General features: G+C 45.1%; 1 protein-coding gene and 1 long non-coding RNA gene across 4 annotated transcripts in view; one reads left to right on the forward strand and one right to left on the reverse strand.

Moving 5' to 3' along the window:
• The window catches only part of LOC311631597, a 54,603-nt gene extending 49,508 nt beyond the window's left edge, over positions 1-5,095 (forward strand). The window contains exons 2-3 of the long non-coding RNA XR_014796606.1: positions 4,730-4,845; positions 5,050-5,095. This is a non-coding gene — a long non-coding RNA (uncharacterized lncRNA). The remainder of the gene's footprint in view (positions 1-4,729; positions 4,846-5,049) is intronic.
• A 6,586-nt stretch (positions 5,096-11,681) lies between these two features.
• Positions 11,682-25,359, reverse strand: CX3CR1 (C-X3-C motif chemokine receptor 1). Of its 3 annotated transcripts, none has more exons than XM_084902838.1 (2): positions 25,233-25,359; positions 11,682-14,855 (listed from the first exon to the last, which is right to left on the reverse strand). In XM_084902838.1, exon 2 carries the CDS (start codon positions 14,844-14,846, stop codon positions 13,776-13,778), a length of 1,071 nt encoding a protein of 356 aa, XP_084758964.1. In that variant the 5' UTR covers positions 14,847-14,855; positions 25,233-25,359; the 3' UTR covers positions 11,682-13,775. The 3 variants fall into 3 exon arrangements, with proteins under 3 accessions (XP_084758964.1, XP_084758965.1, XP_084758963.1); XM_084902839.1 differs by lacking the exon at positions 25,233-25,359 and adding an exon at positions 24,969-25,001; XM_084902837.1 differs by lacking the exon at positions 25,233-25,359 and adding an exon at positions 23,602-23,667.
• Between the last annotated feature and the right edge of the window lie 1,378 nt (positions 25,360-26,737).

Here is a 26,737-nt window from a genome sequence, read left to right on the forward strand (position 1 = left end):
GCAGATTCTGAAAACAGATGCTGCCTCTATACAACCCGGACCTCTGACACTAAGAGTTTTCCAGCTGCAACATGTGTTGAAGAGGGTGTGTGTGCTGATGGCCCAGGACAAACAACTTGATTCTATCAGTAACTGAAAATGCCTAGACACATTTCTGGAGCAAGAGGTGAGAGGGAGTAGATTAGTTGCAAAGAACAGAAACTAAATGATGGCAAAGAATTAATTGCTCACATAAAAGTGAAAATTCCTGGGTCTAGTCGGGCTTCAGGCTCAGCTGGATCCGGGAATTCCAAAACTGCCATCAGGAATTCCTTGGCCCTGGTTTCTTCTAAATCACCTCCATTCCCAGGCCAGCTCTTCCCAAATTGTGGCAAATATGGCCACAGGCATCTCTAGATTTAGTTCTGTCAGCCAAGCAAACTCCTGGGGGGGAAGATAGGACCTTTTTCTGAATAGTTGCCCCAGGTTGGATCCCATGTAATCCCTGAACCACCTCTGAAGCCAGAAGAACAGAGATGAAAGGCCGGGGGGGAGGGGGGGGGCGTAGATAGGCAGGTAGGCAGATCCTGGTGCAGGTTGGCCAGTGCCACCAAGGACCCAGAAGCAGGAAGCGGGTTCCTGGCTGAGTCCTGGGATCCAGACAGACCTCCACCTAAGAGGAAGATGGAAGCCCAATTACCCACAGAAAGGAGGGAAGCCCACTGACTTCATACCAAATGCTCATGGCTTTTGAATGCTGTATGACCCAGTGTTGGACTCTTGACATACTTTAATGGCACAGTGGGAAAGATTTACTGATGAGTTAAGTATGAAGAGTGAGAAAAAAAAGAGGAGTCCAAGATGGTCGAAGGTTAGGGCTCTGGGCAATTGGAAGGATTAAGATGCCTTCATCCTTGAGTGGAAGTCAGGAGACCAGTTTTATCCATGCTACTTTGAGGTATTTATTAACATACACATGGAGGGAGATGTTAGGGAGACAATTGGACGTTCAAGTCTACAGGACAGATGTCCAGGCTGGGAATATAAATTTCAGAGTCATCAGTAGATGAATAATACTTAAATCCACCAGCCTGGATGAACACCTATGGAGTGAGCAGAGACAGAACAGTGGAAAGATCCAGGACTGAGCCTAGGGATGCTGAAACATTAGGAGAAGGGGAGATGTGCAACCAGAAAAAGGAGACCTCAGAAGAGTATCCCTAGGAGTATCTGAAATGAGAGAAACACAAAGAGAAGGAGTAGTTCTGGGAACAAGGCAAAGAGTTTTTCCAGGAGGAGGAAGCTGATCAATTGTGTCAAATGCTGTTTATAGAGAACTGAGGATTGATCAAAGGTTAGTGATGTTACAAATGACCTTGGCCAGAGCCATTTTGGTGAACCTTGTAAGCAAAGGTTTGATTTAGTGCATTTAAGAGAGAATGGAAAGAAAGAAATTGGAGTCAGGAAGCAGAGAAGAAAACTTTTTAAAAATAGTTTTTTCTGTGAAGGAGAACAGAGAAATTGAGTTGTGGTGCTAAAGGGGAAGTGGTATCAAAGGGCATTTTAAAAATTCAATGCTTTATATATAATTTTGTCAGTTTTCTTTTACATAATCTTTGAGTTGAAGTCTTGATTTGGAGGTACGAGTAGATTCACATGCAGTTGTAAAACATAATCCAGAAAGATCCCATGTACATTTACCTATTTCCCCAAATGGCAACATCTCACACACCATGGTACAATGTCAAAACCAGGGACTGACATTAACATTTTCATCACCACAAGGGTTCCTAATGTTGCCCTTTAAGCGCCACACCCCTGCCCCAACCTCAGCGACCACTAATCTGCCACCCACCTCTGTATTTTATAATTTTTAGAATGTTATTATATAATGGAACCATAGAGTATGTGGCCTTTGGTAATGGCTTTTGTTTTCTTTTTGTGCTTTTGTGTGTGTATTTTTTATGCTCAGCATAATTCTCTAGAGAGTGTCATCCAGGTTGCATTGAACTATCAATAGCTCATTTCTATTTATTTCTGGGTAGTATTCCATGGTATTGATGTATCAGAGTTTAATTTATCTATTAAAAAATATCTGGATTGTTTCTAGTTTTGGGTTATCCTATATAATAAAAAGGTAATATGCAAATTAACCCTCACAAGATGGCTGCCTACAACCAGGCCAGCAGGGGGGTTAGTGAGGAATGACCTAACGACTGAACAAGCAGGCTGCATGGGGTGACCAGGCTGGCAGGGGAGTTAGTGAGGAATGACCACATGACTGAACAGCAGGCTTTGTGGGGCTACCAGGCCAGCGGGGAGGCCATGAGGGGAGATCAAGCTGGCAGAAGAGGAGGCAATTGGGGGCAACCAGGATGGCAGGGAGGGCAGTAGGGGGTGACTAGGCCAGCAAGGGGGGGGGCAGTTGGGAGCGACCAGGTCAGCAGGGAGGGGGTGGTTGGGGGCAACCTGGCCAGCAGGGGGGGCAGTTAGGGGCAATCAGGTCAGCACAAAGAGTCAGTGAGGGGCGATCATGCTGGCGGGGGAGGGGGGAGTAGGGGAAAAGTAAGGGACAACTGGGCAGGCAGATAGGTGAGCGATTAGGATTAGGAGCCCTAACCCGCCTTTCGGACAGCCCCCCGAGGGGTCCTGGATAGAAGAGGGTGCAGGCTGGACTGAGCTCCCCCCCTCCACCCTGTGCAAGAATTTCGTGCCTCTAGTCACAAATAGAACTGCTATAAAAATTGGTACACAAGTATTTTGTGTGAACATAAGTTTTCATTTCTCTGGGCTAAATTCCCAAGAGTACAACTAGTGGAATATATAGTAGTTGCATGTTTCGTTTTTAAAGAAATTGCAAACTGTCTTCCAGAGTGTCTGTGCCACCAGCAATATGTGGGTGATCCAGTTTCTCCACATCCTTGTCAGCATTGGTGGTGTCACTATTTTTATTTTGGTCTTTCTGATAGCTGTACAGTAGTCTCTCACTGTGCATAATAGCATCATATTTTCCTAATGGCTAACAATGTAGAACATCTTTTCATGTGTTTATTTGCCTTCTGTGTATCTTCTTTGGTGCGCTGTCTCTTTACATAGTTTGCCCATTTTTGAGAATGTTTGTTTTTTTTTACTGTTAGGTTTAGAAAATTTTTAAAAATGTATTATTGATATTAGTCCTTTGTTGGATATGCAGTTTGCAAATATTTTCTCCCATGCTGTAGCTCGTGTTTCTACCCTTTATACAGACCCTTTCGCAGAACAAAATTTTAAATTTTAATGAGGTTCAATGCATTGATTTTTCATTTTATGGATTGAACTTTTGGTGTCACATCTGAGAACTTTTTGCCTAGTCTTCAATACTGAAGATATTTTCCTGGGCTTTTTTCTTTCTTCTAAAAATGTTATACCTGTTTTACATTTAGGTTTGTGGCATTTTGAGTTAATTTTTGTATAAGGTATGAGATTTAGGTTAGACTTGAAGTAAATTTCTTGTAGACAGCATATAGTTTGGCCATATTTTTTAAAAAAATATTTTTATTTCAGAGAGGAAGGGAGAAGGAAACAGAGATAGAAACACCAATAATGAGAGAGAATCATTGACAGGTTGCTTCCTGCACACCCCTACTGGGGATTGAGTCTACAACCTGGGCATGTGTCCTGACTGGAAATGGAACATTGATCTCCTGGTTCATCAGCTGATGCTCAATCACTGAGCTATGCTGGCCGGGTGGTTTGGTCATGTTTTAAAATCCCTTCTGTGGCCGCGTACAACTTGTAGTGTCATCGTCCCTGAGCAGGGATGTCACCAGGGTGTCCAGGCCTCTGAGCAGCTCAGAAGTGCTGCGCCAGGTTTACAGTAAAACAGACCTCTGGAGGCATTTCTGTGTTACTTTCATTCAATTCTGTTGATTGGGATTCCACTTGAAGTTCTACTGGGGAAAACTGAATGTTCTGGCGGGATTCCTATGTGAACCTTTGTGTAGCAGCTAAGAAAGTGTGGAGAGACACTAGCCAGGTATGGTTAGTGAACAGAACACTGTCCTGCAATTGAAGGGTCCCAGGTTCGATTCCAGTCAAGTACACAGGTGCGGGTTGTGGGCTCGATCCCCAATGTGGGGCATGCAGGAAGCAGCTGATCACTGATTCTCTCTCATCATGATGTTTCTCTCTCTCTCTCTCTCTCTCTTTCTCTCTCTCTCTCTCTCCTCCCCTTCCTCTCTGAAATAAATAAAAAAAAATTACTCCAAAATAAAAAAAATAAAAAAATAAAAAAAAATAAAATCCCTTCTGTGCCCAGCCAGTGTGGCTCAGTGGTAGAGCTTTGACCTATGAACCAGGAGGTCATGGTTTGACTCCTGGTCAGAGCCCATGACCAGGTTGCAGGCTTGATCCCCAATAGGGGGCTTGCAGGAGGCAGCCAACCAATGATTCTCACCATTGATTTTTCTCTTTCTCCTTCTTCCTTCCTCTCTGAAATCAATAAAAATAAAAATACGTTAAAAAAAAATCCCTCTGTCAATCTCTGTATTTTAATTCATTTACGTAGACTATTTTCACTTAATGTAACATCTATATGCCAGGATTTAAGTCTATTATTTTATCTTTTGTTTTATGTGGGTTTTTTTCCTCTCTCTTTTTGTTTCTGTTTTCTTTTTATTGTCTTTGTATGGAGCACTTTTTAGAAATCAATTTTAACTTATCTATAATGTCTTTGGGTCAGCTCCTAAAGGCCGGCACCTCTTCTTCCCAGCATGCTCTCCGGCCTTTTTCCCAGGGAGGCTGGTGGCGTCCCGGTGCGGTGCTGATTCTGATGTAACTTGTGACACACCAGACACGGGTCATTTTTCCTGGCTTCCCCAGTAGACGGTGAGCTCCCAGAAGCTCATCTCCAGGCTTCAGTCAAACTGTGTGAGATGCATATGAATAATTACGTAACATACATGCTTGGGGGGGCGGGGAGCCTCAGCTGGTCTAGGATTTGGAGAAGGAGCAGAGCACTCTCTGCAAGGAAGGGGCCCTGAGGGGTGGGGAGGGGGACATCTGTGTTCTCAAACTTTTCTCTCTCTTTAGGCAGGAAATATAACTCACAGCAGACAAGTGCTGGGTATGTGAGGAACACTGACCTTGCGCTGAAGAAAAATGAGCAACAAACAAAAACCCTGTTGACTTTAGGAAGCACTGACAGACTACCCAGTGACACTGCAAGGCAATGCCTTCTGCTTTGGAAGGTCTGGGTTTACATTTCTTAACAAGGGGCTGAGCGAGGGAGTGGTTGTTTCCTGCTAAAGGCTGTATACCCACTGAGATCCCAGCAGCATGGGCGTCTCCTTCAGCTGAGAAGTGAGAGGAACACACCCCATAGTGGGGGACACTGCAGGGTTGCTGCTCGCCCCGCTCCGCCTGGGTTAGTGAGGCTGGTTCGGTGTGGTGTCCTTGCTCCAGGATGCAAAGACTCGTGCTTGGAACAACCTGAGCTGTTGCTCAAGGGATGATTACCAACGTGCCTTCCTGGGTGAGGTTCCACAACCTGGGAGAAAAGGCATCAACGGTGACTGATAAACTAGAGGCACTGGATGGTTAAGGATGTTCTTGATAGACAACTGTAGGGGAGTAGACTCAGCACTCATCCCAGAGAGGAGATGAAGAACTGGTGAGAAGTGAGAGCTGGGGTCATGGTGGTCACCAAATGGTGATGGAATGAATGATCTGCAACTAGGAATGTGGCGATCAGAGAAGGAAGAGGGATCAGGCCTTGGGAAGGGTGAGGAAGCAGCTGAAATGTTTACAGAGCCTGGAAAGAAAGTGGAAGATAAGAGTCTTATGAGTCTTATGCTAACCATCTTCAGAGGTTAGGAAGAGCATGGGATCTTGTGTAATTGTTTCCTGTTTCCCGAGGGGAACCAGCTAAGAGGGGTCTTTTTGTGCTTTCAGCAAAACTGAGGAAGGAGCTAATGGACTAAGCAGCTGACAGATCCTTAAACTATATATTTTAATAAATATATTTTATTGATTTTTTACAGAGAGGAAGATAGAGGGATAGAGAGTTAGAAACATTGATCAGTTGCCTCTTGCACACCCCCTATTGGGTATGTGCCTGAAACCAAGGCACATGTCCTTGACCGGAATCGAACCTGGGACCTTTCAGTCCACAAGCCGACACTCTATCCACTGAGCCAAACCGGTTTCAGCCACGCTGTCCTTCTTAATCCCTCTCCAAGTAACACTCATCAGGAGACCATCAGAGAGCTGAGCTGGACTAGACAATGACAGTGTCCCAAGTAGATAAAACCCTTCCGACGGTGTATATGTGTGTGTGTGTGCAGCTTGGACAAAGCATTCTGAGGCACAGGTGTCTTGGAAAGTTCCAGTCTAAAAGAGAAGCACTATCTCGGGGTGACCTTTATTGCCTAATTCTTCTGGTTACAAGTGATGAAAATTAAAATCAAACTGAAGTAAATATACAAAGGGAATTCACTGGCTTACGTAATGAAAAGCCCAGAAGTTTGGGTGTGATGGGATCCAGCTTATTAAGCTATGTCATCAGGATCTAGGCTCTCTTTCACCATCTTTTGCTTCTGCTTTTCTTTGTGTTGGCCTCATTCTCTGCAGACTCTTCCCAAATGATTGTCAAACAGTGATGAACAACACATCTAGATCCCACTGGAAGAGAGAGCGAGAGCCTTCTTCCCAACAGTTCCCACAAATGTCCTGAAATTGACTCTCACTGAGCTATCTTAGAGCAGGTGCTTACCCATGACCAACCTCACTGGTCAGAGGGGTGGAATATGATGGGTTTCCCACTGGGGTCCATCAGAGCTCTGGACAGCTTAGAGCATTATATCAAAATCCTTCCTGACTTTCTGACATAAGAGAATTCAGAAAGGAAGTAATGAGTAGACTGTAAATATAAACACCAAAGGTACATGGGCTTCAGATATGATTTGATCAGCGCTCTAGCTCTACTTCTCTATTTCCTCTGCTCTTTCTTCTTGCCCATATCCAACTTCTTCCTCAGGCTGGCTGCTTTCACGGTGACAAAAAGGCTGCAGCAGCTTCAGGCTTCATAGACTCATTCATACCATACCGACTGGGATGAGACATTTGATCTCATCCCCAATTGGATTATCCTTGAACCCATCCATAGACAGAGGAAAGCCAAAAGCTAATTGGCTTAGACCTGGTTCTTGAACTGGTTTCTTTGGAAAGAGGGATGAGATTACTTTGTTTCAATCTAAGTCCAGAAAGCAAGGATATGCTCAAATACTAATGGGGACATGTGAAAAGGACACAGGAGCCAGCTTAAAGGGGTTCCCATTGGCTCAATCTGAGAGAAGTTGAGCATCCAAAAAGAATAATGATGAGAATGGATTATACCATACTAAGTTTCAGAAATATCCATGAATCCATAGTAATGCTCAGGGGTGAGGGAAAGGAAGTATAGGAAAAAGACACCTTTTATATAGAAGGATACATGTCACAGACTGAGTTCCCTAGAAAAACACACTAGAGAGTAGATATTTGTATGCAGGAGGGTTACTTGGGACGGCTCCTAGGACGAACACTGTGGGGAACTTAGAAAAGCAGGATTGGGTAGAGCTGGGAGGTGAACTGGGATGTCATCATAGCAGGAGTAATAGCTGTTTTCACCAGGTCCCTGGAGTTGGGATGGCCCATCAGAGTTGATTAATTGGGGTGAGAGGCCTGGGCCTTTGTATTCTTTCCCATTACATTGTTGGAGATGAGGACTGTCCTGGGGGAGTGACCATAACCTTGGGGAAGGCAGTTTCTTTCCACCTAGGGTAATTCCTGGGCCAGACCTCAGCTGAGAACCTTCAGCAGGCAACACACTGAGCAACTGGAGAAAGGAGTCTCCCAGTTCTGAAGTGGAACCAGGAAAGCACACCACAACATCCACCACAACACCAGTTAGCATGTATAGAAGCAAGGATAGAATTAGAACATCATAATTGTGCAAATATCAGTGTAATAATTGATCCAGCTAAGGAACATCAATGCATGGCTATCAATGCTAACACCATTAGTTGAAAGGTTTTGGGGGGAACAAAATTTTCATGTAGTTTGGAAGTTTCTCCTCACTTTTTAATTACAAGGGGGCAGCGAAATGCCTTTAGAATGGAAATATCTGACAGATATCACTTTCACCAAGAGATCAAACTAAATCTGACAGGTGGTTTGGTATTGAGGAGGGGCTGGTCCATTGATGTTGTTGTTTTTAATATGTTTTTATTGATCTAAAAGAGGGAGAGAGAAAGGGGGGTGGAGAGAGAGAGAGAAAGAGAGAGAGAGAGAGAGAGAGAGAGAGAGAGAGAGAGAGAGAGAGAGAGAGAATGAAATAAGAATCCATCAGATTTCAAATTCAGTTCTGGGGTCATCCAGTATCAGTATGTTCTAGAGAGCTAGCTTTCCACTGGGGATATGTGCCTGAACTTCCTCCTCCTGAAAAGCTGGGTGCTTTCTCATCTTTTCGCTAGACACCCCATTGATAGCAGGAAGCGAGCACCCACAGTGTCCCATCAAGCACAAAGGTGACTCTGTTGAATTAGCTTCTCCTAGTTCTCTCCTCTGAGGGCCTTGGGAACTCATATCAGGATAAGTTGTGGCTTCTTTTTTCTTTCAGTTTTAGAAAGATGCTGTTTGGATTTTTGCATATAGCTGTGAAAGTAAAAACAGGATTTATAATGCTGAGAACTGATGAAGAATTTTGCAACTTACCCCAAAGGAGAAGTGTTGGCTTTTTCAGCTTCCTCTTGACAATGGGGATTGATGACACTGATGACTACATGGGAACTGAAATAGATCATTGTGGAGGGAAGAGGGTGGGGGTATCAATGGGCACTTATCCATTCCTGGTAATTAGCCTTTTGATATGCGACTTCCCAGTTTGGCTGATCGCCAGCATCTTGCCCCAAGAAGGGGTTAGCTGCATATGCCAAGGAGTTCTTAGAATTGGTTCTAAGAACTCATGGAGTTCTTTGCTTATTGAAGCATCACTTCTGCTAGCAAAAGCCCAAGATATAGGGTGTCCATAAATGGTTTGGATTTCTAATAAATTCCCTTTCATGTAAGGTATAAATACTTTGTGAAATGCGACCAAAAAGAATTTACTAGAGATTGAAATTAAGTTGCTCATACTTGTTTTTCATTCTTTCATTTTGCAGGTAATGAGCTCTACATTATACTGAGACAGCTGTATCCAAGTATATCCAAAATGACGGTGGATGATGCATTGAAAGCTGACCTTCCTGAAATCAACTGTCCAAAGCCTTGAATAAATTCTATCTTTGTTGCCTTTTGCAGATTGTTCACATTTTGTATAGAAGTGAACTTTTTAAGCATGCAGATTGCATAGAACTTTGTGGGTGCCCTGTTCCTCTTCTTCTCCTTCTAATACACTCCTCTCTCCCCAGAGTCAGTAACACCATCTCCTTCTCTTCCTAGATTTTGTTGTCCCCACCCCAACTTTTTTATTGTGATAAAATATACATAATATAGAATTTACCATCTTAACCATTTTTAAATATACAGTTCAATAGTTTTAAGTACATTAATATTATGGTATAACCATCACCATCATCCATCTCCATAATTCTCTTCATATTGCAAAACTGAAACTATCCCCATCCTATATAATAAAACCCTAATATTCAAGTCGACCGAATGGCAGAACAACCAGTCGCTATGCTATGCACTGACCACCAGGGGACAGACACTCAATGAGGAGCTGTCCCCTAGTGGTCAGTGCGCTCCCAGAGGGGGAGTGCTGCTCAGCCAGAAGCTGGGCTCACGGCTGGCAAGGGTAGGGGCAGTGGCAGGAGCCTCTTCCACCTGCAACGGAGATGGGAGATAAGGAGTGAGAAGTCCTGGATTGTGAGAGGTATTTTCTATGACTGTCCATCTCTTTTATAATCTGAAGAAAGATATAAAGAATATAAAATAAACACAATGAAAACTGAACAATCTTATTATACCTACTATCTCAAAGAAATGCGAGAACATTTATTATTGTTTCTAACTAAGTAAATAAGGAACTATGGTGTAAGAGTGATTTTCCTGCCAAGCCTGTTTTGTGGTTTCTAGGGCTGTCTAGGGTATTTGTGGAAGAACTCTGGCTGTTGCCTAACAACATGCCTCAAAAAACAGACATGGAAACATAGCTCCGCATATCTTTGAGAAAATGGCTCGACCCTCCTATAAATAGAGGGAGTCTTGAAAAGAAGCCAGATATTTTTAAATTTGCTAGGACCTATTTCTCTCACTTGTTCTCAGATTATACTACCTTTGGGTAGACCAAAATGTGGTTGTTCGCTCAGCAGTTAAGCCGGCAGTATTACAGGTCATGATGAAATTGAAGTGGTCCCATAGGCCAGGAAAGTGGGGAATGGATGGAGAAGGAAATCAGCTTATGAGTTGGGACAGATTGCCTGAATTTCAGGGCATAATGGGGCATCATCTGGGGGCCAAGTGGTTTTCAAGATGGATCTCTCAGAGCTGGGTTTCCATGGTCCCAGGTGTAGTTGTCAGTCTCTTGGGCCAAATGTGAATTTTCTCCCTGGGTGCTCAGGGCATCCCCTTCCTGCCAACATCATCTACCTGCAGACCTCCTTTTTGGGGAGTTTTCATTGCCTACCTATGATCGCTGCTCTTTTTTTCCAGAGACATAATTGACACACTGCAATGTATAAGTTTAAGGTATACAATATAGTGAATATATATATATATATATATATATATATATATATATATATATATATATAACAAAATGATCACCACAATAAGGTTAGTTAACACATCCATCACTTCACATAGTTATAATTTTGGGGAGAGGAGGGTGGAGTGAGAACTTTTAAAATCTATTCTCTTAACAACTTTCAAATACACAATATAAGTTAAAATTTAATTAAAAGTTTCATGAATCAACAGCTGGAATGAGGATCATGTAATAATGGGGCAATTTGTGAACACCTGAGAACAGTTCCCTTCGCTGGTTGAGCCAACACTCCAGAAGGTTCCCACCACCCACTCTGCTCCCAATGCCTTTTCTCTTAAAGGGCCCCATGCTCTCACTCATGTCCTTTGCATATGCCACTCACTTGCCTTAGAATGCCATCTCCTCCTTTTTGTTTGGAGAAACCCCCTTACCCTTATACATTCAGTCACAAGTCCCTGCCCTTGTGTTACCAATTAGTGCAAGTTATACTTATTTGTTCAGTTCTCTGTTCTGTGCTTCAATGGTAAGCACTGCTTAAGCATTGAGGGCAGAGGCTGGGTCTGATGCATCTTTGGAACAACTCTGGGTCTGAGCTCACATATTGCATAGAAAATATGCTTAATAAAGGTTTTGTGATGTTCTTTCATATGTTATGTGTCAGTAGCTAAAAATTGCCATGCCCTTTGACCCAGTTATCCCCCGTCTTGTGGAATTTTTTAAAAAATATTTTTTTTTTGATTTTTTTACAGAGAGGAAGGGAGAGAGATAGAGAGCTAGAAACATCGATGAGAGAGAAACATCAACCAGCCGCCTCCTGCACCCCCCCCCCCCACCGGGGATGTGCCTGCAACCAACGTACATGCCCTTGACCGGAATCGAACCCGGGACCTTTCAGTCCGCAGACCGACGCTCTACCACTGAGCCAAACCGGTTTCGGCCATCATGTGGAATTTATCCAAAGGAAACAATTGACGAGGAGAAAGGAAATCACAGGTTTGTATTTGGTAAATATTGGAAACAAGTGAAAGGCTTACCAACAAAGCAATGGGGAGTAAATTACAGTACATGGTCTTGATTACAGTACAAGTACAATGATTCATCCTCTCATTGATTAAACAAACATACTGACTGCCAAAGAGGTACCAGAAATACAGCAATGAGTCAGACGCCTTTAATGAGGATACATCTTGGCATTCTAAAATGATCATCACAAAACCAAGGAGGAACAGAAAGTGATATGTGCCCTCATGTTAAGTGAAGAAAAGCAGATTATAAAACCGTCTGTACATTATGATTTCGACGAGGGTATGACCACGATCTGGACGGGCAAATGAGAATACTGAGTGGTCGGATTACAGATGGCATTTTCTTTAGCATCACTATAGCTGTTTTTCAAGCTTTAAAGTTTTAGATCTTCCCAAATGTTAACTGAAAAAAAGAAGGCCACTCCTGTAGCCCTGGCTCTCTGGGTTGGCAGTGGCTGTGAATGATGGGGTTATCTCCAGGTGGGCAGGAGTTTGCCACAAGATGATTGGGAGAGAATGTTCAAGGCAGTCTGGAGGGCTGGGTCAGGGCAGGTTGTTGATCGGTACATCCAGGAGCATCCACAGAATGTTACTCTAGGAACCAGCCTTCTCCGTGTCTGGGCTAGAGCATGCAGCGGACCTGCAGGCTCCTCCAGGCTCTGCCAACACCATCACTTAAACACGGTGCCCTGTGGGGAGCAAGTTGTGGTCTGGGAACCAGTCCAGTGTTGGGACCCGCAACAGTTGGTGGCTGGTTCTTCATACTGGAAACAAAGCTACCAATGTGAAAAGTGCCATTATCTCCATTCTACAGATGAGGAAACTGAAGCTCAGTTGTCCTAGGCCCCCCAATGGGCAAGTGATAGAGAGTTGGGATTGAAAACCAATTACAGTTTGGGCCAGGGTTTTTTCTATTCCCCTTGGGCCCAGAAGCACATGGAGAAACATGAAGCCAATGGAAGAAATCTAGATGACAGGGTGGGTGGACTCCTTTGAAAAGGGGAGGCAATAGGCAATCTCTTGGAGGGTCTCAGAGGCCACGCATTTGAGTTTGGACTTGAGGCAATGGCAATGGGGAACCTTTGTAGGTTTGGGGAAATGAGAGAAGGGGTATATTAAAGAGGAGGCTAGTGTGTGTACTGGTTGGTGTGACTGGAGGCCAGACACATGGTAAAATTTGTGGGCCGATCTGGTTCTGTCTGATCAACGCAGCACCCACCTGTCCAGCTTCTTGGAAATATATCTCCATGAACTGCTAACCATGAGATTGGAAGGGAAATTGCTGTATTATCTATCCCATGAATACCACCAACTGATGTAAGGATGGGCATCTGATACTAACTTGGCCAATCAGAGCCCTTCCCTGGGAATTTTGACCTAGAGACCAGAGAGGGAGAAATGGATCTCAGTTCCTCTCTGATGACAAAGCTGTGCTATGTGAGTCTGGAGCTCAGTCACCACTCAAAGATTTGAGAATCAGAGAGAGAGGAAATTCTGGCTTGATTCAAACCCCGGTCCCCATGCACTCTGAGGGCTCAGCCACCCCCTTGTCAGTGCCACAGTACGAACAATACTTCACCTTCTTGTTACCTAAGCTAGTTTGAGTCAAACTTTTGTCATTTGTAAACAAAAAAGTCCTGACTTTTGCAGTAAGAGACATGCCTATCCTTAATCATTCACGTTTTGAGAACAAATCTCAAAAAAACACCTTAGGGCTGTGGTCGGCAAACTGTGGCTCGCTGGCACCTTGAGTGTGGCTCTTCCACAAAATACCAGGGCTTAGGCAAATATATTCTGAAGAAGTGGCGTTAGAAGAAGTTTAAGTTCAAAAAATTTGGCTCTCCAAAGAAATTTCAATCATTGTACTGTTGATATTTGGCTCTGTTGACTTTGCCGACCACTGCCTTAGGGATTTTGTGGGGGAGCCACTGGGCCCATCATTTCTTGCACATAAGAAACAAACAAAAAAATGTATCCTCATTTTTCAGTGTCAGACTCAGGAGCTACAGGCTCTCCGGAGGGCCGGGGCTTTGGGGATCTCTTCAGAGATTCATGGATGCATCTCCATCGCTGGTGTAGTGAGTCGCGTTGCTGCTCAGAACACTTTCCCTCCTGCTCCTTTGTGATTCAGAAGAGGGGAAACTTGCATGCACCGATCTGCCACACAGGACAGCCAGGCATTTTCTATGCAGGTGGGAAAGGTATCTTCTGAATTTCTCTCCAGCGAATGCATAGATAAGGGGATTGAGACAACAGTGGATAAACGCAATTGTCTCAGTCACATTGAGCACCAATTTCAGATCCCGCTTTGTGTCACATTTGGGAAAGAAGTTGTAAAAATTGAGTGTCTCTAAGAAAATCATAATGTGGTAGGGTGTCCAGAAGAGGAAAAACATGATGACCACCAGAAATACCAGTTTAATGGCTTTAGCTTTCTTGTTGTTCTTGCAGGAAAACAGTGTCTGCATGATTCTGAAGTAACAGTAACTCATAATGAGCAGAGGGAGCAAGAAGCCAAAAATGTTTGTTTCCAGGTTGCGGAGCACAGGCCAGATGTCCCGCAGGACCTCAGGGTAGTCCCCGAAGCACTGGTTTTCCGTAAGTTTTGTGAACATGAACTGGGGTGCTGCCACCAAGATGGCTGCTGCCCAGACTCCGAGGCTGATGGTGACGCCATGCTGCACTGTCCGGTTGTTCATGGAGTTGGCGGCCAGGACAATGGCCAGGTACCTATCGATGCTGATGATGGTGATGAAGAATATGCCTCCAAAAAAGCCAATGAAGAAGAAGGCAGTAGTGAGTTTGCACGTTGCATTGTTAAAGCCTTGTTCCCTTATCAAATAATGAATCCAGAAAGGCAAGGTGGCTACAAAAAGCAGATCGGACAAGGCCAGGTTCAGGAGATAAATGTCGGTGATACTCTTGGGCTTCTGACTATGGGTGAGTGCAAACACCACCAGCAAATTTCCCACCAGGCCAAAGGCAAAGACAAGGGAGTATACTATGGGCAGGAAGGTAGCTCCAAAGGCCACAATATCCCCGATATGACAGGCTTCCGCACTCTCATCATACTGAAAGTCTTCTGAAATTGATTCAGGGAAGGAGGTAGGCATGGTGACGGTCTGGATCAAAAAGGAAAACAAGAAACAGCATGAGTTCTCAGAGCGACAAGGTCAGAATTCTGTCTGTCCCCATACATAGCCTGACCGTAAAAAATAAATATTGGTTGGTGCCTAAGCAATACATTTCTCAACGTCAGACATGCCATCTCATTGTCCCCAAGGCCGTCTCTGTGGAGGCTGTAACTGATTCCTTTCACATTAAAGGAAGTCAGTTCTCTAAGAGTGACTGGCCCAAGGCTACTCAGTCAGTGGGTCAGCTAGCATTTGAATCTAAGTTTTTTGGAGCACAAGACAAACCTTTTTTGGAGCACAAGAACAACCTTCTGAGCAGGTTGGGAAGTCATACTTCTCCCATATTGTCCCTCTCCTCTTCCCCCTCCCAGCCAGGACTCACTCCTCACTCTCCAGAGGCCACAAGAAGAGCCCTTATGCCTGGTCCCTGAGGCCTCCTGCTTTTGTTTGTGATATTACAGATAGGTACCTCAGAAACCTCAACCATATTTGGGGCACACCTCCTGGCTGTCATTGCCTCCCTCTCCACCACAACTAAAAGCAAAGCTCACACTTCTTTAACCAAGGGAGTTTCCACACCCCACTGCTTCCTTTTCGTGATGGTTTCACTAAGATGATGTTTCTGCCAGGGTGGAGACCCACCCGTCCAGGGCTTTGGTGCTCCCTCCAAGCCTCTGCCTTGTGTCCAGGCCCATCTCTACATCTGACCCAGACTCTGACAGAACTAAGTAGGCCAAGGCTCTGGCCTGGGCTGTCTCAGGCTGGGATGGAGTTCTCACCCCTAGAAAAAGCCTATACTTGCTTTGCTTTAGGCTGCAGTGCCCTTTACTCAGAAAGGAACCTCTGGGTGTGACCTTAATCAATAACATTTAAGTTGAACCATATAAAATGGCTAATATGCAACCATGTTAGAACCACACAAATGTCAGTTTCAAATGGCGCAAGCTGATAGGAGAAGACAGAGTTGTTGCTACTTGGTGATGGTGGCTTGATGAAAACCCATATCTTTCCAGACATGCAAATAGCAGGGCAAATAGTCAAACCCTTGGGGTCATAATTAGGGATTCTGGGGTGAGGTACCCTCTCCCTCCCTTTCCCTCCAGTGAAAGGAGCTGGCATGCTGACCTTGAGAGGAGGCCAACGTCAATATAAATCATTTTGCAACTTTTCAAGTGCCTGTGCTCAATCCTGCAGCCCAGGAACTTCATGCTTTGGTTTGATTTTGCCAAATCTGCATGAGGTGGGTTTGATGTCCACTCTTAGCACCATGCCTTACACATGGGGACCTCCTACAAATGTCCGGGTAAGTGTCCCTGGGTCATTGAGGAGGAAGAGAAGAGAGATGGGCAGGGAGGGTGAGGGCTGCAGATGGACTCTCCCAAGATTGCATCCCATATCCTGCCTTCTCTGGCCCAGTGACCTTGGGAGAACTTGGAACCTCTGGGCCTCAAATTCCTCACCTGCAAGACTGGGGTTCATTGTCATGCCTGCCCACAGTGCTGTTTTGAAGCGAGCACCTGGCACTGTGCGTAGCATACAGCAGGCACTTAATAAATGTGTGAGGAAGCAGAAGCACTTTGGACAACCTTTGGAGTCACCCAGGCTGTCTGTGGACTCATGTTTCACTCCCATCCTAGGTGTTATGAAAATTTGGTCTATAAAGGTTGTTTTATATCCCCCCCCCCCCTAAAATAAAAAATGTTTCCTTTCCAGATTTTTTTTAAGTGGGGAAGAGGGGAGAGAAGAGGGAGGAAGCCAAGCTTTAGTGAGCTTTTACTAAGCTTTCAGGCTCATTTCGAAATAATCCACATCATTATCTATTTAGCCTCTCTGCAATACTGAAGGGAAAGTCCTATGTTTAATGAATGGCTCCAGGCATATTCTTGATTAGAGGAGGGGACCTCTGGGAGAAGAGTGTGGAGAAGGTAGAAATGGTTAGAAATAAACAACTGACTTCCAGGCTACGTGGCAGGGAGGTCCAAATCCAGCCCCTGCCCTCGCTGGGTGCCCTAGTTCAAGGCTGTCACACACACAGCGATATTTTTTCTAATTGGCATTGAGATGCCAAATACATCAGGGGCGGTCCTGGTTGGAGAAGCTCAACATCCATTCTACAAACACATATAAAGTCCTACAGGCTCTGAGCTCTGTCCTACAGGGGGCACAGTCTCAGGCCTGAAGGGGCTTGTCATCTCAACAGCGAAGAGGCCACAAAGGCAAAGACTTTGATAAAAACAGAATTCAGTAGTGTGGCAATTTATCCTCAAGATGGAACACGATTTAAGATATGATCCGGGAGGGATGATTGTGCCTGACTGTTGGCCTCATTGCTTATTGCAAGCAAAATGGCTGATCAGGGGGATCATTCTAGCTTGGGACCACTACTTGCCGTCCAGAGAGTCCACCCCGGAAAGAGGATTCAGCTCCCTGGTGGCTCAGCACTACCAGCAAAGACCCCAGAATTGTCCCAGCTTCCCACGGGTCTGCCTCAGCACTTGCACAGTGCTATGCACATAGTAGGTACTCACTTATCGAGTCCCCTGCTATGAGCAATTGTGCATCATGATACAGAGAAGGGAACAGAGAAACAAAGCTTTCAACGAGCTCCTCATTGCCTAATATAATAATACTGGCATGTTGTACATGCTCAATTAATGGCACCATAAAGAATTATTTCTACTTTATGGGCACATAGATGCACTCAGAGAGGTGAGCGACTTATTCGAGGCCACACAGCTGGCATGTGGGAAGGCTGAAGTTTGAGCCCAGATGTGGCCAGACTCAGTGTTTTTCCCAACTTTGCGTGCAGCCCTTTCCCCAACCCAAGACTAGGGGTTCCTAAGAGAAGAACAGTGGGTGTTCTCTTCAGCTCTGTTGACTACTGTTCAACAACAACAACAAAAAAAGAGATCTGGCACAGAGCAAATGCATAGGAATATTTATAGAAGAATCAATATTGTATCCTACACCTTCATTCTAGAGCTCCATGTGAATAATGGTGACAGCAGGCCTTTCATTGCCTTGTTCCCAGAGGTGCTCACAGTGTACACAGTGATCTTGGGCCCTTGAACTCTAGGAGCTTAGTGGCCTATATTGTGTTGAATGAACGAATGAATGAATGGGTGAATAAATGAGTGAGTGAGTAAATGAATGAATGAATGAAAGGCCTAGAGAAGTGAAAGAAGAGATACATCAGCCTTCCAAGGCAGAGCCCCAGTAGAGAAGCACAGGCCCACCCTCCAGAAAACTTAGAAAATACGGCTCTCATCTCAATATATTTAATGCATAGCTATTGAACATGTCTGATCTTGGGACAGACACCAGAATGATCAATTTCAGTTCTTTCTTCTGTGAAAATGTCAAGGCCCAGCTGCTATCTCAACTGTTTGACTCCAGGGTGACCCAGGTTTTTTTACTTGGTTGGGAAGAGGATTTGAAGTCTGTCTTAGCACTCGAGCCAGTTCAAACCCAGCCTTGTTAAACATCACTGGAGAATGTGAAGGCACCATATACATCAGAAATCTGACGGCGGGTAGGGCTTCTCCATCACTAAATTATTCCGTTGAAGCTAATAGCTTAATCAAGGGACCGTTTTAGGAAGGGTGGGCCCAAGCTGGGTGGACCTTTTCTTTCTGGGTCTGGGAAATGAGACAGAAGATAGGGCCCCCTGACAGCAAACAGGGGTAGGACGAATCCTTGGGGGTGGTCTTCAGAGGATGTCAAGGAGCTATCAAGAGCTTCTACTTAGGCTGAACACTGGCTTTCCTGGCCCCCGAGGACTCTAGTGTTCAATGAGGTAAGTAAGCCTTTGCAGTGTCTACTCAGCTAGGTTTATACAGACCACGCTGCAAGCAGAGAGGTGCACACCAAGTTCATGTAGACACTGTCAACCAAGGCTGCGCTGCACAGCCTAGGGCAGAAGCCAGCCACAATACCCTCTAGGCTCTTCTCAGGGGTCCTTCGTTCTCTTCCCTTATGTCAAGGTTTGATTAAAAGGTGTTGAGCTGGAAGAGTTTGAACTGAACTAGAAGCTGAGTTTTGAATGCAGGTGGATTTCAGACCCCTGTAGAAATGAATTTTGAAGAGCCTGCTTTAAAGAAAAAAAAAAAAAAAAAAGCACCCTCTTACTCCCCACCCAGTTTGTTCTACTTCCTCTGGTCCACTTCCTTTTCTCAAGCTCACTCTTTTAAAGAAAAAAAAAAAAATTCATCATTACCCACCGTTTCCAATCAGCTTCCCTTTCCTATACTTCCTCCCTTATTAGTGGCCCAAATCTATTTTCTTCTTCTATCCAATGTCCTTTTCAGGTTGTAAACAAAAAGAGGCTTCATCCCCTCTTTCAAGTCCTGCTCACTGTTTGCTAGCTCCAGTGCATCTTCTTTAATTTGTTTTTTAACCTCCTTGGTCTCTGTTTATGGCTTTCTAGGCCCTTGAGTGAAAACTGGGTTTGAGTTGCAGTCTAATGTCTAAAACAATATTGTGAGATTTAATTTTTTTCATGACAGAATATTTAAAAAGTTATGGGAAGCCCAAGAATTGGCTTAATGCCTGGGATGGTCTTCCAGCTAGACAACGATAAAGATGGGAATGAAGGGTACAAAGGGATTTGGAGCCAAAGGTACTAAGGATCTGAGCATGGGGAGCTCTCCTGGGTCAAAGGCTAGGTAGAGAGAATATACTAGGAACAGAAAGACATAAGGACCAACTATAATTAAAGAAACAGAAACAAAATTTAAATTAAGATCCAGATAATCTTAATTAAAGTACAGTGAAATTTTTAAAAGTAAAGGGGTTTTAATAAAATATTACTGACTATATTCACTATGCTGTACTTTACATCCCCGGGATTATTTTGTAGCTGCCAATTTGTACTTCTTAATCCCTTTAAAATTCACCTTTTGCACCCAGCTCCCCATCAACAGGGAGAAGTGTCATATTTTTCATTGTTATTTGTGCTTACACTATCATATAGTAAAGATACTTAATAAACATTGACTTAATTAATAATTAATTAATAAACAATTCCACCTCTTCCTCAACTATTTTCTAAATTCATGAAGCACTTCTTTTCAATATTTTAGTTTCCTTTGGCAGAGGTAGTAGATAAATACCTTAAGGTACTTTGAAGAAAAGAGAGGGAAGGCGTGTCAAACCCAGAACAAGGCAGGTTCTGCAAGAGGTGGCTCACCCAGTACAGGGCCCTCACCTCAGGCACTGTTTCCTCCTGTTGCTGGCTTTGCCTTGGGCTCTGTGCTTGGCCTCATATAAAAGTAGGTTGAAGTAGACTCACCACAGGAGTAGAGACCCACTCATCTTGCACAGGGGACAGGGTGCAAGTGGTAAAATGTGTCCAATCCAAGGCCCTTCCATCTGCCCCTCTTCTACCTCCTCAGCCTTAGCTCTCCCTGCATTCTAAGAGGTGTATGTGTGTGTAGGGTTAGATGAGGCTGGCTTATCCTTAAAGCATTCAGGGAAGTTTGGTTTAGTCCAAGTATAGGGCTCCAACAAGGATGCAGAGAGAGCCAAGACCAAGTAGGCAGAAGAGTCTCAAATTCCATGCTAAGAAACTAAAAGGACAAATTATAAATGACTTTGAAATAGCATCCCCACCCCCACCCTCCAAATATTGCTGGTGTCCTTCCTAGCACCCCCTCCAGAGCCACCTTCGCCTTCCCCATTGGTTGATCTAATTTACTACTAAGTTGTAACCAGCTGAGAGCAGTACCGTGATTTTTGCTCATGGAAATAGAAACTGTGTCAGTGAGTTGCAGGCGATAACTGCCTTGCAGATAAGGACCGGTTTTGCGTTTATCTGTAAATTCATATCAGGATTTCTGGAAGTGTTTCATCCATGCTGTTGCTGAAACTGTGATCTGTTCTCATTGCTGTGCAGGATGCCATTGTGTGAGTGCTCCACTCTTGTCATCATACTCCTGTCAGTGCACTCCGGGGGGTGGGGGTTGGGGGGCTCTCAGTCTGAGACCATGTGAACAATGCTACCATCAACATTTTTCTATATGTATCTACATCTCCTTCAACATAGGTACATTTTTAAAAATACAGACCAAAAAGGCAGACTACCGCATAAATCCACATACATAAAGGGGAGGGGGCAGCCAAATGTCCCAGATCTCAGTGATAATCCATATTGTTTAGGGAAGCACATCTGGGTGGTAAACGTATGAGCACAAGCAAGGAAATAAAGACCATAAAAGGCAGGATGGCAGTGACTTCTGGGACGGTGGGCATTGGGGTCAGGAAGAGACAGAGGGAGGCTGCTGGGCGGCTGGCCCAGTTCTTCCCACTGCCTGGAGATCAATTCGTAATAATCCGTTAATCTGCACACTGTTCTTTGAGTGTTTCGTAAATAAACAGGTTTAAGGAAAAAGGCCAAAAAGGGTGTGGGAAGATATTTAAAGAGATGTACTATGGGTTTTCTTCCTTCTGAGACTCAAAATACAAAATAGCTGCAGGTTGGGCAGACCCAGCGATGAAGTGGTTGAATTGCCCACTGTGTCCAGAGAGCCACGAGGACTCCAGGCCTTTGGTGGCCAGCACGTTCTGAGCTCCCAAGGTGGGCAGGCGGGATCAGGATCAGGCTGGAGGCCTCGGGCTTTCTCTTGGCGCTCCCGGGCAGACTCAGGATCCCTGAAAGTGCTGCTGGGAATCAGAGCAAGTCCTTGGAAAGGTCCACGAAGACCTGGCCTGTGTCCCCTGGCTCCTAGCTGTGACCTGCTATGGGACAGTAGATGTTCCCCTCTCGGTCCAGCTCAGCCACTGCAGGTGCTGGTTCTGAACATCACCAAGGGGGCAACGTTTGAACCTGATGGAAACGGGCAGCTGAAGACTCCATTCCAGGTCAGAGGCTGGGCTGGAGAGGCGTCAGTCGAATATTTCAGAAGTCTGTTCTTTGAGGCCAACGTCTCTGACACTGCTGCCCTTCCAAAGCCCAGTCAGGGTGGGTTGGGGAATTCAGGGGGGGGTGGGGGGGGTGGGAGTTAGTGTGGGAATGGGGAAAGGAAAGGAAGGTAGTCCTATATGGGGTCAGCGTTGGCTTGTCCCTTCCTCTCCTGTCCCTCACAACCTCATCTGAAAGTAGCCAGTGATCTTGAAGTACAACCTTTCTGAGCCTCATTTTCCCATAATGACAACATATATTGTTTCTTGAGCAACAAATATGGGCCAGGAAGCGTGGTCAGAACTTTATATACTATACCAAAATCCTCACTGATACTCAACATGGACCCATTACCTGGCTTCAATGATTATAAACTCATTACTAATTATCAACTCACAGTCCATCTTTATTTTGAAAGCAGGATTTGAGGCTTAGCAAGGTCAAATACAGAGCCAGGGCTTCATCCTAAGGCAAGCTGTCTTACCGCACCCGCCCTCCCCCCCCCCCCCCCCCCAAATCTGTGACATGGAGAGAGTGATAGTTAAGTGGAGGTAGGATAGGGAGAATGGCTGGCATGTGGCTGACACACAGTAGGGGCTCCCTTCCCAAGGGCATGAGAAAGCATCAGGTCGGCCTGAGCGCTAGGGGAAATCTAGCTGTGCCCACTCATAATTTCTTCATGAAGACCACGTTTTCCAATGACGCAAACCTTGTGAACATGAGTGTTCTCACAATGATTATGACAGTGTATAGCAATATTGTGCCAGCAATTTATTAATTAAAACTGTCTTCATGATAAATGCAATAGGTACTCTTTATAAAAATGTGGCTGCACAAAAAAGCATGGAAATAAGTACAACCAACGGACACAAAACTCTGGGGAGGGTGGGTACGTATGGGAGGGGGGGGCAATGGTAAAATATGTGCACAGATAATAATTTAATAAAAAAAAAGCATGGAAATAAAAGGGAATAAGGGAGGGAGGGCATGTATGGGAGGTGGGAGAGGCAATAGTAAGGTATGTACACAGATAATAATTTAATAAAAAAATAAAAATAAAATAAAAATAATAAATAAATAAATAAAAGGGAATAAAACACACAAACTATCTACAAGTTAACTTCCCAGATTCAACCACAACTAGCTTTTAGCATCTTAAGTCCAATCTTTAAGCATATTTTATATTTGTATATTCATGTTAAGTATATTTACACTTATACTTAAAATGTAGTTGCTATTTTTATTATAAAATTTCACTTTTATTATAAAATTTTCAAACATACATAAAAACAGAGAGAATCCCATGTACTCATCACCCAAACAGTGAGCACCTCTGGTCAATATTTAATCTATTCCCCACTTCATGCCCTGCTGTATTGTTTAAAAATAAATTCAGACATCATAGCATTTCACTCATACACAGTTAAGTGTGAATCTCTAAAAGAATAAGGATTCCTTTAAAAAAAAAACAAAAAAACTTTTAACACTATTTCTCACCTTAAATTTTTAACAATAATTCCATAGTATCATTCAGGTGAAGTTTTAAATGATGCTTTTTTTTTTTTTTTTTAAGTTAATGTCAAATCATGGAGCATTTCCCCAGGCCCTCACTAATGCTTCTGATCATATTCTATCACGAATATATCATAAGTGATCTAATCAGTCGCTGCTCCCTACTCCTCAAGCCCTTCAGACAGTTAGGCTAGAACATCCTCAGATTCATGGTCATCCTTGTTGGCCTGTGAAGAAAACCAGCATCATTACCCCACTTTGACCTCTGACCACAGTGTCCTGCCCCATGTGCCCACGGGTGCTGCTCGAGTCCTCTGCACCTACCTGGGCTGGGCTTGGGAAGGGAACCTCTGAACGTGTCAGTCAGCCACCCCGTCCCCTGTAGACTCTGTCAGAGAGCATTTCCCTTTTCCTCCCTCTGAGGGCATCTTTATTTGCAAAGTTAACCAATAGTGTCTGGTTTCCTGTGAGGTGGGCTATCTTCAAATACTGCTGCAAGCAGGCTCAGGAGCTCCCGGCTGGAGGCCAGTGGACCACAGGATGAGAATTCCCAGATGGAGAGCCTCCTAGGGCGGACCAAGAGGGGGCTGGCGGGAGTGATGATTTGGGGGCTGTGTTTTTTCACCCAAACATTAGTGGAGGGCAAGGGATAGTGCAATTCTCTTTAATGGCACACTTTTAGGCAAGCTGAGAAAACCCACAAAACATCAGCTTTTCTGCCCAGGAAAGGGAGCCCGTTATATTCACTGGACAGCACTGGGTGCTGAGTAAATGAGCTACAGGTGGCGGAGGAGGCTTATTAGAAACACAGCACCTCGCCCTAGACCTACTGAATTCGACTCTGAAACTCTTCAGAGATTGGTAAAAGCATTGAGTTTGAGAAGCGCTGGCACAGAAGGCACCTAGTGAGTGCCTGGCATCTGGTACCTGCTTAATAATTATGTTTTTCTGCACCTTCTTCCTTCAAGTCACGTAGTGGACGACCCTCTACCCTTCTGTCAAGTTATCCCAAGTTACACACATGATAAAGCAAACTGGCCAGGCTCCTTTCAGCATTATCTCACTGCTCCAGCTGGATGGGGCGCCCAGCTGGGGCCCAACTCCTCCAGGGCACACTCCTGCCCCCTGCCCCCTGCCCCCTGACCCAGCCAGCTTGTTCAGAGGACAGCCCAGATCTCAAGCTCAAGGACCTCACTGCCCTCCCATCACGTTCTTACCTGCCTGGCTCATGCTCAAAGCAAACGTTATTTCTGATCTAGCCAGGGTCTGGCCTTGGGGGACACTCAGTACATGTTGATTAAATGTCATGATTCCTCCAAAGACTTCTCTGGCTCCTCCCTGCCCACCTCACAGCCTGCACCCCAGCACCGCCTTAGCTCTGGTGGCTGTGGCTTCCTGAGGTCAGGGTATACTGTGCGCTCCCCACTGGGCCTCCTCCTCAGTCCTGCGGGCTGGGACTGCAGTGCCACAGACTCTGTGACCTGTCGGCATTGGGAGAAGCCCACCATTGGTTTCCTCTCTTTGTTTGTCATTGGTCTCAAGGTTAGGCTCCTTTTCCCTGCCCTCAGCCCAACCCCTACTTCCCTGACTGCTCCTTTCTGGGATCTAGCCAAGACTTTCTCTCCTCTTGTCATACACTCTCCCTGGACAATATCTACTCTGTGTCAGTGACCATCTGTGATCTAACTCACCCATCTCTGTGTCCAATGGTGCCTGTGTGAACCCTGAGGGTCATCATGTCCTTCAGACCTTCATTTACCCCATTGACCGTTCTCCACCTCAAAGTCAGAGAGCTCTTTCTAGAACCCAAACTGTTGACTTAGCCCTCCAAGGGTTCTGCTCACTAAATTTAAGTCCCTGGCTTGTGAGCATGGCCTTGGTGAGAACCAGCCCCTTGGAGCTCCCCACTCTCTCTAAGCACCCGCAGCTCCTCCTGCAAGCATTTCCCTTCCTACCTCATTGGGCTAGCGGGGCTGGGGTTCCATTTTGTTATCCTTGGAAGCTTGGGAAGGGGACCTCTGAAGGTGCCCATCAGCCACCCTGTTCCACGTAGACTCTGTCAGAGAGCATTTCCCTTTTCTCCCTCTGAGGGCAAACAAGGCTGGCAGAAGGCAGGACCTGATGACTCCCGCCCAGCCCGCAGCCTATTTGTGAGGTTCCCTTTTCTCTCAAAACCCACAGGGTGACATGGAGGCCCAGATGGACACCTGCACAAGAAGAAGACTGACGGGTGAGAGAGGAACTCCGGGCTTGGGGAACGTGGCATTTTATAACAAGCAGAGAACAAGCCGGGGCTTTGGCACTGAGGGAGACATGGCCTCAACCCTCAGACTGCAAACTCCAGCCTAAGAAATGGCCAAGGAAAGAGTGGCTGGGCCTTTGCTTTCATGGCACACTCAGTCAGATAGGAGAGCCTCAGAGGACTTCCCACTCCCACCACACTTCCTCAGGCCTCATTAAAAAAAAAGGATCCCTGGCTCTGCTCTAGGGACCTTTTCTACGCCGCCCTCCCCCCTCCCCCCCCAGCCCTCTCACTCTGGGTGCTGCCCAGTCTTCATTCCTCATTTCCCCAGCCCCTCTGGCCTCACCCCTTGTCTGAGCTGTTCCTTAGGAAGGGAAGCAGAATTATGCCACCTCCAAAATGTGCCACTGCATCATATTAATGATTTTGAGCTGTAGGCGCTTAAAAAACAGCACATACAGGGAGAGGTCTCCTCTAAACTACTGTCTGCCTGAAGGCATTTCCTCCAAAAGGAACTCATTGTCATAAATCCCCTCCCAGGGAGTTTCACCAACCAGGAAGATTGCCTCTTGTTACCGGAGACATCAGAAAGACACCACACCCAGTCAACACTCCCAACTATTCTTCTAAGGGCCCATTCAGCTTCCCTAAAAATCTTCTACTCTCCCGCAGCCCTTTCCCCAATTATGCTGGTATTTAAGCCTGAATTCTAAGCCACCTCCAGGGCATCTCCCATATAAATATGAGATCTCAATGTTAATCACCTGTTTTTCTCTTTTTTAATCTGTCTTTTATGGTTGGGTCTCATCCAAGAACTAAGAAGAGAGAAAATGACTTTTCCTCCCCTACAGTTTCTGGTGATTCTGGTGGAATCTCTGAGACACCTAGCTCGCTCAGAACCTGCAGATGGAATCCCGGGAAAACTGGTAAGAGCCAGTGAAGGGGAAGAATTGTTTTTCCTCCCCTACACTGTTTATGAATTCTTTACCATCCTCAGTTTCTCTTGCCATTGAGACAGTAACTGCCAATGATGACCTGATTTTTCTTGGGTAGTGGGATGGAGATGTGTTAGGCTGGTTTCGAGGTTAAAGCCATGGTGGTCAGGCTGTGAGGATGTGGGACCAGCCTGGCAGTGATGGGCACAGACCTACAAAGCAGGTAAAGACTTGGTTTGGGTAAAGCTTTGTGAGAGCGACACGGCAAAAAGATGACTATGCC

Source organism: Pipistrellus hanaki, assembly GCF_964339955.1.
Source record: "Pipistrellus hanaki genome assembly, chromosome: 13".
NCBI lineage: Eukaryota > Metazoa > Chordata > Mammalia > Chiroptera > Vespertilionidae > Pipistrellus > Pipistrellus hanaki.

Excerpts from the sequence above, each read along its gene's own strand:
- CX3CR1 (XM_084902838.1), bottom strand. The coding sequence starts at position 14,846 with ATGCCTACCTCCTTCCCTGAATCAATTTCAGAAGACTTTCAGTATGAT.